The sequence below is a fragment of the Pantherophis guttatus genome, chromosome 8, assembly GCF_059756535.1.
Source record: "Pantherophis guttatus breed Tessera chromosome 8, ASM5975653v1, whole genome shotgun sequence".
NCBI classification, from domain to species: Eukaryota; Metazoa; Chordata; class Lepidosauria; order Squamata; family Colubridae; genus Pantherophis; species Pantherophis guttatus.
In genome coordinates, this window is record NC_142070.1 from 4,342,586 (window position 1) to 4,356,161 (window position 13,576).

Below are 13,576 nucleotides of genomic sequence, written 5' to 3' on the forward strand. Positions count from 1 at the left end.
ACTTAGGCAAGAAAAACCAAATGTACAGATACAGATTAGGTGAAACCTGGCTCAATAGTAGTAACTGCGAGAGGGATCTTGGAGTCCTAGTGGACAATCGCTTAAATATGAGCCAGCCGTGTGCTGCAGCTGCCAAAAAAAGCCAACACAATCCTAGGCTGCATTAAGAGAGAGATAGAATCAAGATCACGCAAAGTGTTAATACCACTTTATAAGGCCACACTTGGAATATTGCATCCAATTTTGGTCACCACGATGTAAAAAAGATGTGGAGACTCTAGAAAGAGTGCAGAGAAGAGCAACAAAGAGGATTAGGGGACCGGAGGCTAAAACATCTGAAGAACGGTTGCAGGAACTGGGTATGTCTAGTTTAATGAAGAGAAGGACCAGGGGAGACATGATAGCAGTGTTCCAATATCTCAGGGGCTGCCCCAAAGAAGAGGGAGTCAAGCTATTCTCCAAAGCACCTGAGGATAGGACAAGAAGCAACGGATGAAAACTAATCAAGGAGAGAAGCAACCTAGAACTTAGGAGAAACTTCCTGACAGTGGGAACAATTAATCAGTGGAACTACTTGCCACCAGAAATTGTGGTTTCTCCATCACTGGAGGGTTTCAAGAAGAGATCAGACAGCCTTTTGTCTGAAGTGGTGTAGGGTTTCCTGCCTAAGCAGGGGGTTGGACTAGAAGACCTCCAAGGTCCCTTCCAACTCTGTTAATTCTGATTCATGCCTTTAAGTGAACAAACCTGCTTCGGAAGAGGGAGAATGCAGACCATGTGCTGATGGGCTTTGCCGTTTCTTTAACAACTCTCTTATTCTTAAAACATTTTATTATTGATTTTTTTTTTAAATTTGATTTATATGCCGCCCTTCTCCGAAGACTCAGGGCGGCTTACAATGTGCTCAGCAATAGCCTTCATACTTTTGTATATTTTATACAAAGTCAGCTTATTGCCCCCACAAACTGGGTCCTCAATTTACCTACCTTAGAAAGGATGGAAGGCTGAGTCAACCTTGAGCCTTGGCGAGATTCGAACCCTGCAGTAATTGCAGGCAGCTGGTCTTAATAACCAGCTTAATAACAGGGTGCCTTAAACCCCTGTACTACCAAGGCTCTTTGGGGTGTTGAAGAATGAAAAGCAGCCTTGTTGCAAATCAGCTTCCACAGCTCTGTTTTACTCCAGGGACATGGAAAAGGAATAGCAGTGGGGACGGTGTAAAGTTTTGCTAAAAATATTATTTGTCACGCAATTTTTCCTCGAGGTAGGATTCTCCAGTTGTGGAGACTACCGCAAAGTGTGTTACTTTGCGGTGGTTTCGAGGTTTGTTACAGTCTAAAAAAAAAAATTGCCTTCTCTCTTTTTTTTTTTTGATTTAAAAACAAACTTTATTCAATATAAAAAGATAAAAATTATACAAAAAGTTTGTAACTCTAAAAATACGTTCAAGACTACTTATAAACAAACTAACAAGCAGGATTACCTGTCTATAATATATAAGTATGCAAATATATACATTAACCTTTGCTTCTTTTATCTTAATGACGGTGTATATTTGTTATCTGTGATTTCCTACTATATTTGACATTACCTTTTTTTCCATTGATTAATCCAATCATACCATCTGTCCCCTACTTTGAAATACTGTGAGTCTTCCTTATCATTTAATTTTAAAGTTAGTCTATCCATTTCTGCGCATATAAATATCTTTTGGATTATTTGCTGATCTGTTGGCAACTGTTCTGATTTCCAGGATAAAGTACATTACGTTACATATAATCACGGCGGCCAGATTAACCCTAGCTCAATCCTGGAAAAAAAAATTGCCTTCTCATCATAAGTTCCCAAGGCTATAAAAAGCACAGAAAAGGAGGGTGGAATAGTAATTTAAAGAAATGACAGGGATGCAATTTAAAAAAAAAGAAAAGAAATGGAAATATAGCTAAATTTGGTTTACACTAAGGACACTCCACGTCTCCTGGTTATTGGTCCAAAGTCATCCAGTCGGTTTTAAGGCCTAAAGTGGGACTAGAACTCCCTGTCTCCTGCCGATTGGCCCAAAGTCACCCAGCCATCTGACACGCCTAAGGTGGGACTAGAACTCCCTGTCTCCTGCCGATTGGCCCAAAGTCACCCAGCCATCTGACACGCCTAAGGTGGGACTAGAACTCACCATCGCCTGGCAATTGACCTAAAGTCACCCAGCCATCTGTCATGCCTAAGGTGGGACTACAACTCACCGTCGCCTGGCGAATGACCCAAAGTGACCCAGCCATCTTTCATGCCTAAGGTGGGACTACAACTCACCATCACCTGGCAATTGACCCAAAGTGACCCAGCCATCTGTCACGCCTAAGGTGGGACTAGAACTCACCGTCGCCTGGCAATTGAGCCAAAGTCACCCAGCCATCTGTCACGCCTAAGGTGGGACTAGAAGTCACCATCGCCTGGCGAATGACCCAAAGTGACCCAGCCATCTTTCAAGCCTAAGGTGGGACTAGAACTCACCGTTGCCTGGCAATTGACCCAAAGTCACTCAGCCATCTGTCACGCCTAAGGTGGGACTAGAACTCACCGTCGCCTTGCAATTGACCCAAAGTGACCCAGCCATCTTTCATGCCTAAGGTGGCACTAGAATTCACCGTCTCCTGGTTTCTAGCCTTCACCCCTGAAACTGACTGAGCTGTGGTTTTGTCCCTGTAGTTGGGCTTAACAACCCCGTGTTACTAATTTAAGAACTGCCGTGATTCACTTAACAAAAGAGGCGAGAAAAGTCGTAAAACGGAGCAAACTCACTTCACGAATTTCTCCCTTCACAACATCAATTGTTGGGCTCAAATTGTTGCCGTACGCTGAGGACTACCCGCTAGTCGCTTTTCCAGCTGTGGAGCCTTGCAAATATCCAAAATATATTTTTTTCTGGGATCTTTCGTTTCAGGACACGTGGCGGCAGGAAACGCGTGGCTTATCTGAAGTCATTCCCCAGTTTGTCCCTTTGTAACTCGAAATATTGTCGTCATTTTTCTGGCCGCTACTCCGTTCGAGATGTAAAAAAAAATACTATCCCCCGTTTCCAAAATTGCAGAGTTCCAGCTTTTTGCGGGCGAGTCGTCTCTGTTTTGTGGTTGTTGGAAAGCGCTGGCGGACCCAACAGCTGGATTCAATTGCAAAATCTAAAGGTTTTGGGCATCCGACTCTTTGAAAAATCTTTTGACACGTTGCAGGGGCTTTTGAGACCCTAGATATGTGATGGCGAACCTATGGCACGCGTGCCACAGGTGACATGTGGAGCCACATCTGTGGGCACGCAAGCGTTGCCCTAGCTCAGCTCCAGTGCGCTGATTTTCATGATTTTCAGTGCGCTGATTTTCGGGCCTTCTGGGCACACCAGAAGTCAGGAAATGGACTGTTTCCGGCCTCTGAAGGGCCTCCGGGAGGGGGATGGTAAGGCCGTTTTCACCCTCCGCAGACTCCTAGAAAGCCTCTGGAGCCTGGGGAGGGCAAAAAACGGGCTTACTGGGCCCACTGGGCTATCACATGCCAAAAGCGGGGGGGAGTGTGGGGAGGCCGTGCGTACATGCCCGGGGGGGGGCGGGGCGCATTGAATTATGGTTGTGGGCATGCACGCCCCCCCCTCGCACTCCTTCTGCTTTTGGCACGCCACGGCAAAAAGGTTAGCCATCACTAACCTAGATATCTAGATGTTTTGACACGGGCTTGTTGTTAATAGTGAACAAAATAGGAGCAGAAATCAGTTTGCAGACCTTTTTCTCATGTGCTATCTTCTTGGAGGGCCGGGAAGCGGGCCTGGCTAGTCTAGAGAAGAGAAGGACCAGGGGAGACAGGAGAGCATCTTCCAATATTTGAGGGGCTGCCACAGAGAGGAGGAAGGAGGTCAAGCTATTCTCCAAAGCACCCGAAGTCCAGACAAGGAATAATGGATGGAAACTGCCCAAGGAGAGATTCAACCTGGAAATAAGGAGGAATTTTCTGACAGGGAGAACAATCCACCCATGGAACAGAAGTTGCTGTGGGAGCTTCATCCCTGGAGGCTTCCAAGAAGAGGCTGGGCTGCCATCTGTCAGAAATGGGGTAGGGTCTCCTGCTTTGGCAAGGGGTTGGACTAGATGACCTACGAGGCCCCTTCCAACTCTGCTAATCTGTTAAATGTGTTAAAGCATCGTGCGTTGATCAGGAGCCTGAGTGGCGCAGCAGACTAATGCTACTGTTAAAGGTAGTATTTAGCTTCCAGCTGCCTGCAATTACTGTGAGTTCAATTCTTGCCAGGCTGAAGGTTGACTCAGCCTTCCATCCTTTCTAAGGTAGGTAAAATGAGGACCCAGATTGTGGGGGCAATAAGCTGACTTTGTATAAAAATATACAAAAGGATGAAGGCCATTGCTTAACGCATTGTAAGCCGCCCTGAATCTCCGGAGAAGAGTGGCATATAAATAAAAATAAATAAATAAATAAAAAATAAAATAAAAAAGTAAAATGTAAAATGAAATAAAATGAAAGTGACTTTCTCATTTGAGGGAATCAGTCTTTTCTCTTTTCCAAGCTGGCGGGCTACCTTTTCCTTCCTTCCTTCCTTCCTTCCTTCCTTCCTTCCTTCCTTCCTTCCTTCCTTCCTTCCTTTCCTCCCTCCCTCCCCTTTTCCTTCTGAAAAGAAGGACCAGGGGAGACATGATAGCAGTCTTCCAATATCTCAGGGGCTGCCCCAAAGAAGAGGGAGTCAAGGTATTCTCCAAAGCACCTGAAGGCAGGACAAGAAGCAATGGATGGAAACTAATCAAGGAGAGAAGCAGCCTAGAACGAAGGAGAAATTTCCTGACAGTGAGGACAATTAACCAGCGGAACAGCTTGCCACCAGAAGTTGTGAATGCTCCACCACTGGAAGTTTTTAAGAAGAGTTTAGATAACCATTTGTCTGAAGTGGTGTAGGGTTTCCTGCCTGGGCAGGGGGTTGGACTAGAAGACCTCCAAGGTCCCTTCCAACTCTGGTATTCTGCAATTCTCTGAAACCAGCTTTGGCCTTTGCCGGAAAAAAAAAATAAAATGAAAAGAATTTGAAGCATCTGAGCGTCATCTCGGTCTCACCCAGGAGATGCCAGAAATAAACCCTACCAGTTGAACCAATGCTCCCACCTGCTCCATGGCAGCTGTGCCCACCCAGCCATACTCCTCGAGGGTGAACTTGTGAACTTTGCAACGGAGGGAGTGTTGTGTATTTGGGTGGGTGGGTGGGTGTGGGGGTGCCTGCATGCATTCCTTCCCCCCTGAATGAGCTGTCTGTCTCTGTAAAGCCAGCATTTCAACTCAACACGTCTGGATTCAGAAAAGAGTCAGTAAAATGATTAAAGGCCTGGAGCAGAGGTCTTCAAACTTGGCAGCTTTTAAGACTTGTGGACTTCAACTCCCAGAATTCTCCAGCCAGCATAGCTATGTCTCTCTGTCTCTCTCTGACTCTCTCCCTCTGTCTCTCTCTGTTTCTGTCTCTGTCTCTCTCTCTCTCTCTCCGTCCTTGTCTCTGTCTCTGTCTCTCTCTGTCTCTGTTTCTCTCTCTGTCCCTGTCCCTGTCTCTGTTTCTGTTTCTCTCTGTGTGTATCTCTCTATGTCTCTGTCTCTCTCTGTCTCTGTCTCTGTCTCTGCCGTTCTCTGTCTCTCTCCCTCTCCCTCTCCCTCTCTCTGTCTCTCTCTGTCTTTTTGTGTGTGTCTGTTTCTGTCTCTCTCTTATGTCTCTCTGTCTCTCTCTGTTTCTGTCTCTGTCTCTCTCTGTCTCTGTCTTTCTCTGTCTCTCTCCCTCTCCCTCTGTCTCTCTCTCTCTGTCTCTCTCTGTCTCTCTCTGTCTCTCTCTGTCTCTCTCTGTCTCTTTGTGTGTCTCTCTGTTTGTGTCTCTATGTCTCTGCCGTTCTCTGTCTCTCTCCCTCTCCCTCTCCCTCTCCCTCTCTCTGTCTCTCTCTCTGTCTCTGTCTCTCTCTGTCTCTGTCTTTCTCTCTCTCTCCCTCTCCCTCTCCCTCTGTCTCGCTCTCTCTGTCTCTCTCTGTCTCTTTGTGTCTCTCTGTTTCTGTCTCTATGTCTCTGCCGTTCTCTGTCTCTCTCCCTCTCCCTCTCCCTCTCTCTGTCTCTCTCTCTGTCTCTGTCTCTCTCTGTCTCTGTCTTTCTCTCTCCCTCTCCCTCTCCCTCTGTCTCTCTGTCTCTCTGTCTCTCTGTCTCTGTCTCTCTCTGTCTCTGCCGTTCTCTGTCTCTCTCCCTCTCCCTCTCCCTCTGTCTCTCTCTGTCTCTCTCTATCTCTTTGTGTGTGTCTGTTTCTGTCTCTCTCTTATGTCTCTCTGTCTCTCTCTGTTTCTGTCTCTGTCTCTCTCTGTCTCTGTCTTTCTCTGTCTCCCTCTCCCTCTCCCTCTGTCTCTCTCTCTCTGTCTCTTTGTGTGTCTCTCTGTTTCTGTCTCTCTCTTATGTCTCTCTCTCTGTCTCTCTCAGTCTCTCTCACTCTCTCTCTCTTTCTCTCTTGTTAGTATCCTGCCTTTATTATTTTTGCAGTAACTCGAGACGGTGAACCTATCCAACACACCTGCCTCCTATTTTTCCCATAACAACAACCCTGTGAGGTGGATTGGCGTGAGAGGACAGGCACTGGCCCACAGGCACCCAGCTGGCTTTCGTACCTAAGGATGGGACTAGAACTCACCGTCTCCTGGTCATTGGCTCAAAAGTCTCCCAGGCGCGGCTTCCAACAGAGAAGTTTTTTAACTTTCCTTAATCCCCCTGTATACGTGGTCCTGATTCCAGGAAATCTGCTTCTGGATTTCCCCCACCCACTTCCTTTTCTTTGGCCCAAACCAGCCCAAACAATAGGATTTGAAGTCACGTATGTGGCAAGCGACCTCAAAGTTGACTAGCTGGTTTTGTCGCTTAGAAAAAAGCAGGGGAATAATTGCCGTGCTGTTGTGTTGTGATGGATGAAATGCAATTTGGCGGAGAGGAGCCAGTTGGACGGAGCAGGTGGCTGGGACACGTTGTCGGCTTGGGTCTGCGAAAGTGTGCGTCCGTGTGTGTTTGCAAATTGGAACACTTTCCCTTTTGGAGAAAGGTGGAAAATACGGTTGGATTTTGCTCGGGGCTGCAAAAATACGCCTTGCTCTTCTGCGGTTGGGAACGCAAGAGAACTTACGTGCCTGAGTGTGCACCAATGGTGAAATGCTACTGCTTCGCACCGGTTCGGGCGAATCGGTAGTGATAAAAAAAGCTACCGATTCCTCCGAACCGCTCTTTCCGACCATCAGCTCTGCTGCGCGATTTAAAATTGCTAGAAAGCAGGAAATCCTGCTCTCTAGTGAATCTAAATCGCGCGGCACAGTTGTTCCCCCCCCACCTCGCTGTTCTACTTACCTTGTCAAGCCTCCCTTTTTCCGCACGCAGAGTGCATTTGGTGTGTACTGTGCATGCGTGCGTGCCAGCAGTGAAATTCAAATATTTTTACTACCAGTTCTGTGGGTGTGGCTCCGTGTGGCTCGGTGAGCGTGGCTCGGTGGGCGTGGCAGGGGAAGGATACTGCAAAATCTCCATTCCCTCCCCGTTCCAGGGGGAAGGATACTGCAAAATCTCCATTCCCTCCCCACTCCAGGGGGAAGGATATTGCAAAATCTCCATTCCCTCCCCACTCCAGGGAGAAGGATATTGCAAAATCTCCATTCCCTCCCCGCTCCAGAGGAAGGATACTGCAAAATCCCCATTCCCTCCCCACTCCTGGGGGAAGGATACTGCAAAATCTCCATTCCCACTCCACTCCAGGGGGAGGATACTGCAAAATCCCCATTCCCTCTCCACTCCAGGGGGAAGAATATTGCAAAATCTCCATTCCCACCCCACTCCAGGGGGAAGGATATTGCAAAATCTCCTTTCCTTACCCCACTCCAGGGGGAAGGATATTGCAAAATCTCCATTCCCACCCCGCTTCAGGGGGAAGAATACTGCAAAATCCCCATTCCCACCCCACTCCAGGGGAAGGATACTGCAAAATCTCTGCAAAAAACGAATCAAAGAAAACATGTGTTTGCGTGCGTGCAGTTTGGAGAAAAGCGGAACATCTGGATTTTGTCCCTACTCCAAAAACACATTTCTCGTTCTTCTGTGAATGGGAACGAGAACAAAAGCTCGGTGTGTGTTTGTGTGGGTGCAACTTCATTGTCTCTCTTCCAGGTCCAAAGGAGAACTTTTGAGTCCAAAAAGGTGGGTGGGAATTTGAGAACGGGCCAATTTCTTCTCCCCCTCCCCTCCCAAAACAGACACGGGTATGTGCTGCTCCCAAGTTCGGTCTTTGCATGTGTACAAAGCTGCGTACGTCCTTGTGTACTTTGGCTGGTGTGCCTGTGTGTTCAGCTGGTTGAATCCTGAGGAGAAGTGACGTCAGCCGGCCTGGTTGAAGGAGTTTTCTTTCTTTTTCCTTCTTGCTGCAAGTTTTGGTTTTGTGAATTGTCTCGATTTTCCCTCGTGGTTTTTTTTTTTTTTTTGCAAGCTTTCTTCTCCAAGCATTGGGGTAGATCATTTTGGCTTCGATAAATGATCTGTTTGCTTTAGAAAAGTGGGATTGGAAAATATATATATATATATATATATATGTAGGTCTTTGGTTATTCGGGTCTTCTCCCACGTAAAATTGGAAGTGTCTTGGCGACGTTTCGACGAAGTCTCATTCGTCATCTTCAGGCTGGTGTTCTCGGCTTCGTGCTTCCAGGAGCAAAGAAGCCGAGAACACCAGCCTGAAGATGACGAATGAGACTTCGTCGAAATGTCGCCAAGACACTTCCAATTTTACGTGGGAAAAGACTCGAATAACCAAAGACCTACATACAAACACCCGCGAAAACCTGAGAAAACAAATATCTATCTATCTATCTCCACGTGGCTTTCTTGGCAACAAAAGTTATTTATTTATTTGCGGGTAATAAATAAACTTACAACAGCTCCTTTAGTGAGCGTTTGAATAGAATAGAATAACAGAGTTGGAAGGGACCTTGGAGGTCTTCTAGTCCAACCCCCTGCTTAGGCAGGAAACCCTACACCACTTCAGACAAATGGTTATCCAACATCTTCTTAAAAATTTCCACTGTTGGAGCATTCACAACTTCTGCAGGCAAGTTGTTCCACTGATTCATTGTTCTGACTGTCAGGAAATTTCTCTTTAGTTCTAGGTTGCTTCTCTCCTTGATGAGTTTCCATCCATTGCTTCTTGTCCTGCTTTTAGGTGCTTTGGAGAATAGCTTGACCCCCTCTTCTTTGGGGCAGCCCCTGAGATATTGGAAGATTGCTATCAGGTCTCCCCTAGTCCTTCCTTTCATTAAACTAGACATACCCATATTCATATTCCTGCAACCGTTCTTCCTATGTTTTAGCCTCCAGTCCCCTAATCCTCTTTGTTGCTCTTCTCTGCACTCTTTCTAGAGTCTCCACATCTTTTTTACATCGTGGCGACCAAAACTGGATGCCGTATTTCAAATCTGGTCCTACCAAGGCCTTATAAAATGGTATTAACACTTCCCGTGATCTTAATTCTATCCCTCTGTTTATGCAGCCCAGAACTGTGTTGGTTTGAAGTGACAACAGCGGGGGGAAAAGTGGCGTGATCATTTTTCACACTTACGACCGTCGCAGCATCCATCCTGTGGTCACGTGATTTTGGCTTGGCTTATTGACTCATATTTATGACGGTGGCAGTGTCCCCAGGGTCACGCGATCCCCTTCTGTGGGGGATCTTCTGACTGGCAAAGTCAGAATCTGGGGAAGCCAGATTCACTGAATGACTGTGCGACTCACTTAACAACTGTAGTAGTGCGCTTAACAACCGTGGCAAGAAAGGCCGTAAAGGGGGGACAAAACTCACTTAACAACTGTCTCTCTTGGCATCAGAATTGTGGATTCAGTTATGGTCATAAGTCGAGGACTATCTAGATAAGGTGGTTTGCACGCTCAAATTATACATGTAAAGTCATCTCGGTGCTAGCAGATTCCTCCTGATTTTTGCCACCTAATCTCCAAAATTATTTATTATTTTTTATTATTATTTATTATTGGCAAACCCCAGTCATGTAACCCTCAGAATACTACGACCGTCTTATATAGGAATACATTCGAATTTTGATCACGTGACCACAGGGGATGCTGAGACGGTCGTAAGTGCGAAAACCGGTCATAAGTCACTTTTTTTTCAACTTGGAACGGTCACTAAACGAGTGGTTGTAAGTCGAGAGCCCCCTGTTGATCCGAGGTTCATATCGGGGGTTTCGTTCTGCCAGGGAAGATCTGGAAAACGACCTGCAAAGCAAAAGGCCATCTCGAAAATAAACCTCAAGCTGTGAACGCTTGTCGGATGACAGGAAATTACACAAATGGCATTTCGGAGACACGCGGCGTCTGCCAGGTCAAGGCCTGGTTTCCTCCTTCTGTTTATGCCGTTCTTGGGAAGGAGACGTAAACAAATGTCTGTGGAGATTCTCCGTCATCCAGGTCCTGGCTGCCCCAAAGGTGCTTTTTTTCAAGAGGCAACTGGACTTTTCGGTTTTTTTTTTCTTTGAAAATGTATCGCTTCTCATCCAAGAAGCTTCTTCAGAGCTGATGGACTTTAATCAGAGCTGAAGAAGCTTCTTGGATGAGTAGCGAAATGCCTTCCAAGAAAAACAAGAAAATCCGGGGAAAGGAAAGGGAAGGGAAGGGAAGGGAAGGGAAGGGAAGGAGGTGGAAGGAAGGGAAGGGAAGGAAAGGAAAGAAGGAAAGGAAAGGAAAGGAAAGGTGGGAGGAAGGAAGGAAAGGAAAGGAGTTGGGTGGAAGGAAAGGAAGGGAAGGGAAGGGAAGGAAAGGAAAGGAAAGGAAAGGAAAGGAGCTGGGTGGAGGGAAGGGAAGGGAAGGAAAGGAAAGGAAAGGTGGGAGGAAGGAAGGAAAGGAAAGGAGTTGGGTGGAAGGAAGGGAAGGAAAGCAAAGGAAAGGAAAGGAGTTGGGTGGAGGGAAGGGAAGGAAAGGAAAGGAGGTGGGAGGAAGGAAGGAAAGGAAAGGAAAGGAAAGGAGGTGGGTGGAAGGAAGGGAAGGAAAGGAAAGAAAGAAGGAAAGGAAAGAAAGAAGGAAAGGAAAGGAAAGGAAAGGAAAGGAAAGGAAAGGAAAGGAAAGGAAAGGAAAATGTCTATGGAGATTCTCAGTCATCCAGATCATGGTTGTCCCCAAACCATGTGCTTTTTCAAGAGGCAACTGGACTTTTCTGGTCTTTTTCTTTTTTCTTCTTTTCTTGCTTCTCATCCAAGAAGCTTCTTCAGCTCTGATTAAAGTCCATCAGAAGAAGGCATCAAAAACTTTCTATCAAATCCAGATGTTTCCAGGCCAGGTGCCCCCATTTCCCAGGAACCAGATAAGATCCCTGTTTGGATGCCAACACGAATATTTATTTCATTTTATCCCAGAGGACAATAGTGGGAACGTACCCATGGTATGTTAGATCTTTTCCTGCCAGATCTAGTTGTATAAATCAAGCCTTATCTGCAGGAGATGCCCACGAATTCCTTCCTTAATGGTTTCAGACAGTTTGCTCTTGTAATGGCTTCAGTTTCTTTAGCAAAAACAGAAGGAAAAAAAAAAACCCAGGGGAAAAAAAACTTGCTACGTGGCAGTTTCCTAGCGAAGGTATTGCCTTTGTCAAATTAGCAATATTATCTATAGAGAAAAGACAAATCTGTGGCAAAATGTTTGCATCTGTGTATTGGTGTGTATATGCATGTGTGTAAAGGCATACATGCATACATGCCTCCCCTCTTACTGAGTAAAACAAAATCCAGCGTGTAAGAAATTTGATGGCATTGGCCTAAAGTAGTGCATTTCAATTTTGGCGACTTTAAGATGGGTGGACTTCAACTCCCAGAATTCCCTAGTCATTATGTGTAGATTTCAGCTCCCAGAATTTCCCAGTCAGTATGTGTGGACTTCAACTCCCAGAATTCCCTAGTCATTATGTGTAGATTTCAACTCCCAGAATTCCCTAGTCATTATGTGTAGATTTCAACTCCCAGAATTCCCTAGTCATTATATATGGATTTCAACTCCCAGAATTCCCTAGTCATTATGTGTAGATTTCCACTCCCAGAATTCCCCAGTCATTATGTGTAGATTTCAACTCCCAGAATTCCCCAGTCAGTATGTATGGACTTCACCTCCCAGAATTCCCCATTCATTCTGTGTGGATTTCAACTCCCAGAATTCCCCATTCATTCTGTGTGGATTTCAACTCCCAGAATTCCCCAACCAGCTGTCATTCAGCAATGTCATTCAGCAATGACCCATCCATTTCTACTCTTGACCCCTCCCCTTTACAGAAAAGGGGCTGAACCTTGGGCACCCCAAATCCCAAAGGGACCCCCCCCCTTTTCTTATTTACCTTATTTCCTTCAAAACCCTCTTTTTTTCCCGCCACCAATCAAGGGGGCTCTTTATTTTTCGTTCCCTTGTTCAGTGTAACATTGGGGCCTCCAACCTTGGCAACTTTAAGACTTGTGGACTTCAACTCCCAGAGTTCAAGTCCACAAGTCCACAAGTCAGCTTTGCTGGCTGAGGAACTCTGGGAGTTGAAGTCCACAAGTCTTAAAGTTGCCAAAGTTAGAGACCCCTGTTTTAATATGTTGCTGTGAGTCTCAAGAAGCCAATCCATGGGGCAGCGTCTGGGTTTTTTTTTTTTAAAAAAACAACCTTCGACCACAAAATTGCCCCTCTGGTACATCCGACGTGTCTATAAAAAGAAACACCAGATCTTAAAATGGGTGCCCGCTCTTAAAATGCTTCTTTTGATCACTGGGTAGTTTCTGAAGCTTTTCATTCTTTCAAATCCGAGGCATTTTTATTCCAGGCTGGTCTTCAGGACTTCCCGGTGAATTCCGGCTGATGCAAGATTTTAGGTCAGCTTATCCTGCAGCTCGGGACGATTCTTCCAGAGGTCTCGAGAGCCAGATTGGAAGAAGGGATCTTAAGGGACAGGAGGGAGACCTTTTGGCGCTGCGGGAAGGGATTCTTTTAAAAAAAGAAGGGACTGAAGGGATTCTTTAAAAAAAAAAAAAATCTCTCGGCAGGTTCATTAGAAAGAGAGTTTGGACGGCATGCAAAGTGGTGATACATCGGCAGAGAGTACGGATGATCCTCTTAGTAGTGGCCCACGAGGAGCACGACAGCCGCGAATAGTAGTGATCGGAGCGGGCCTCGCTGGCCTCTCGGCAGCCAAAACCCTCCTAGAAAACGGATTCACGGATGTGACGGTTCTCGAAGCGTCGGATCGAATCGGAGGCAGAGTCCAAAGCGTGAAACTCGGTAAGGGGACGGCGCTGCGGGATGTTCGGTTTCCATCTGAAAGTGATTTTTCTGTAATGGTGTACGGTTTCCTGCTTGAGTAGGGGGTTAGACTAGATGACCTACAAGGTCCCTTCTAACTCTGTTATTCTGATATTCAATTATTAGATAGATAGCAGTTCTGATCCAAGCAGGATTTAAAATATTTATTAATTTATTAAATTTTTATCCCACCTTTATTACTTTATAAGTAACTCAAGGTGGT

General features: G+C 46.0%; 1 protein-coding gene across 2 annotated transcripts in view; it reads left to right on the forward strand.

Moving 5' to 3' along the window:
• SMOX (spermine oxidase) overlaps positions 1-13,576 on the forward strand; it is a 59,380-nt gene that overhangs the window by 19,598 nt on the left and 26,206 nt on the right. For both annotated transcript variants that reach the window (XM_060687177.2, XM_060687176.2), the window contains exon 2: positions 13,098-13,332. In XM_060687177.2, the coding sequence (XP_060543160.1) occupies positions 13,125-13,332 (208 nt within the window). In that variant the 5' untranslated portion in view covers positions 13,098-13,124. The remainder of the gene's footprint in view (positions 1-13,097; positions 13,333-13,576) is intronic.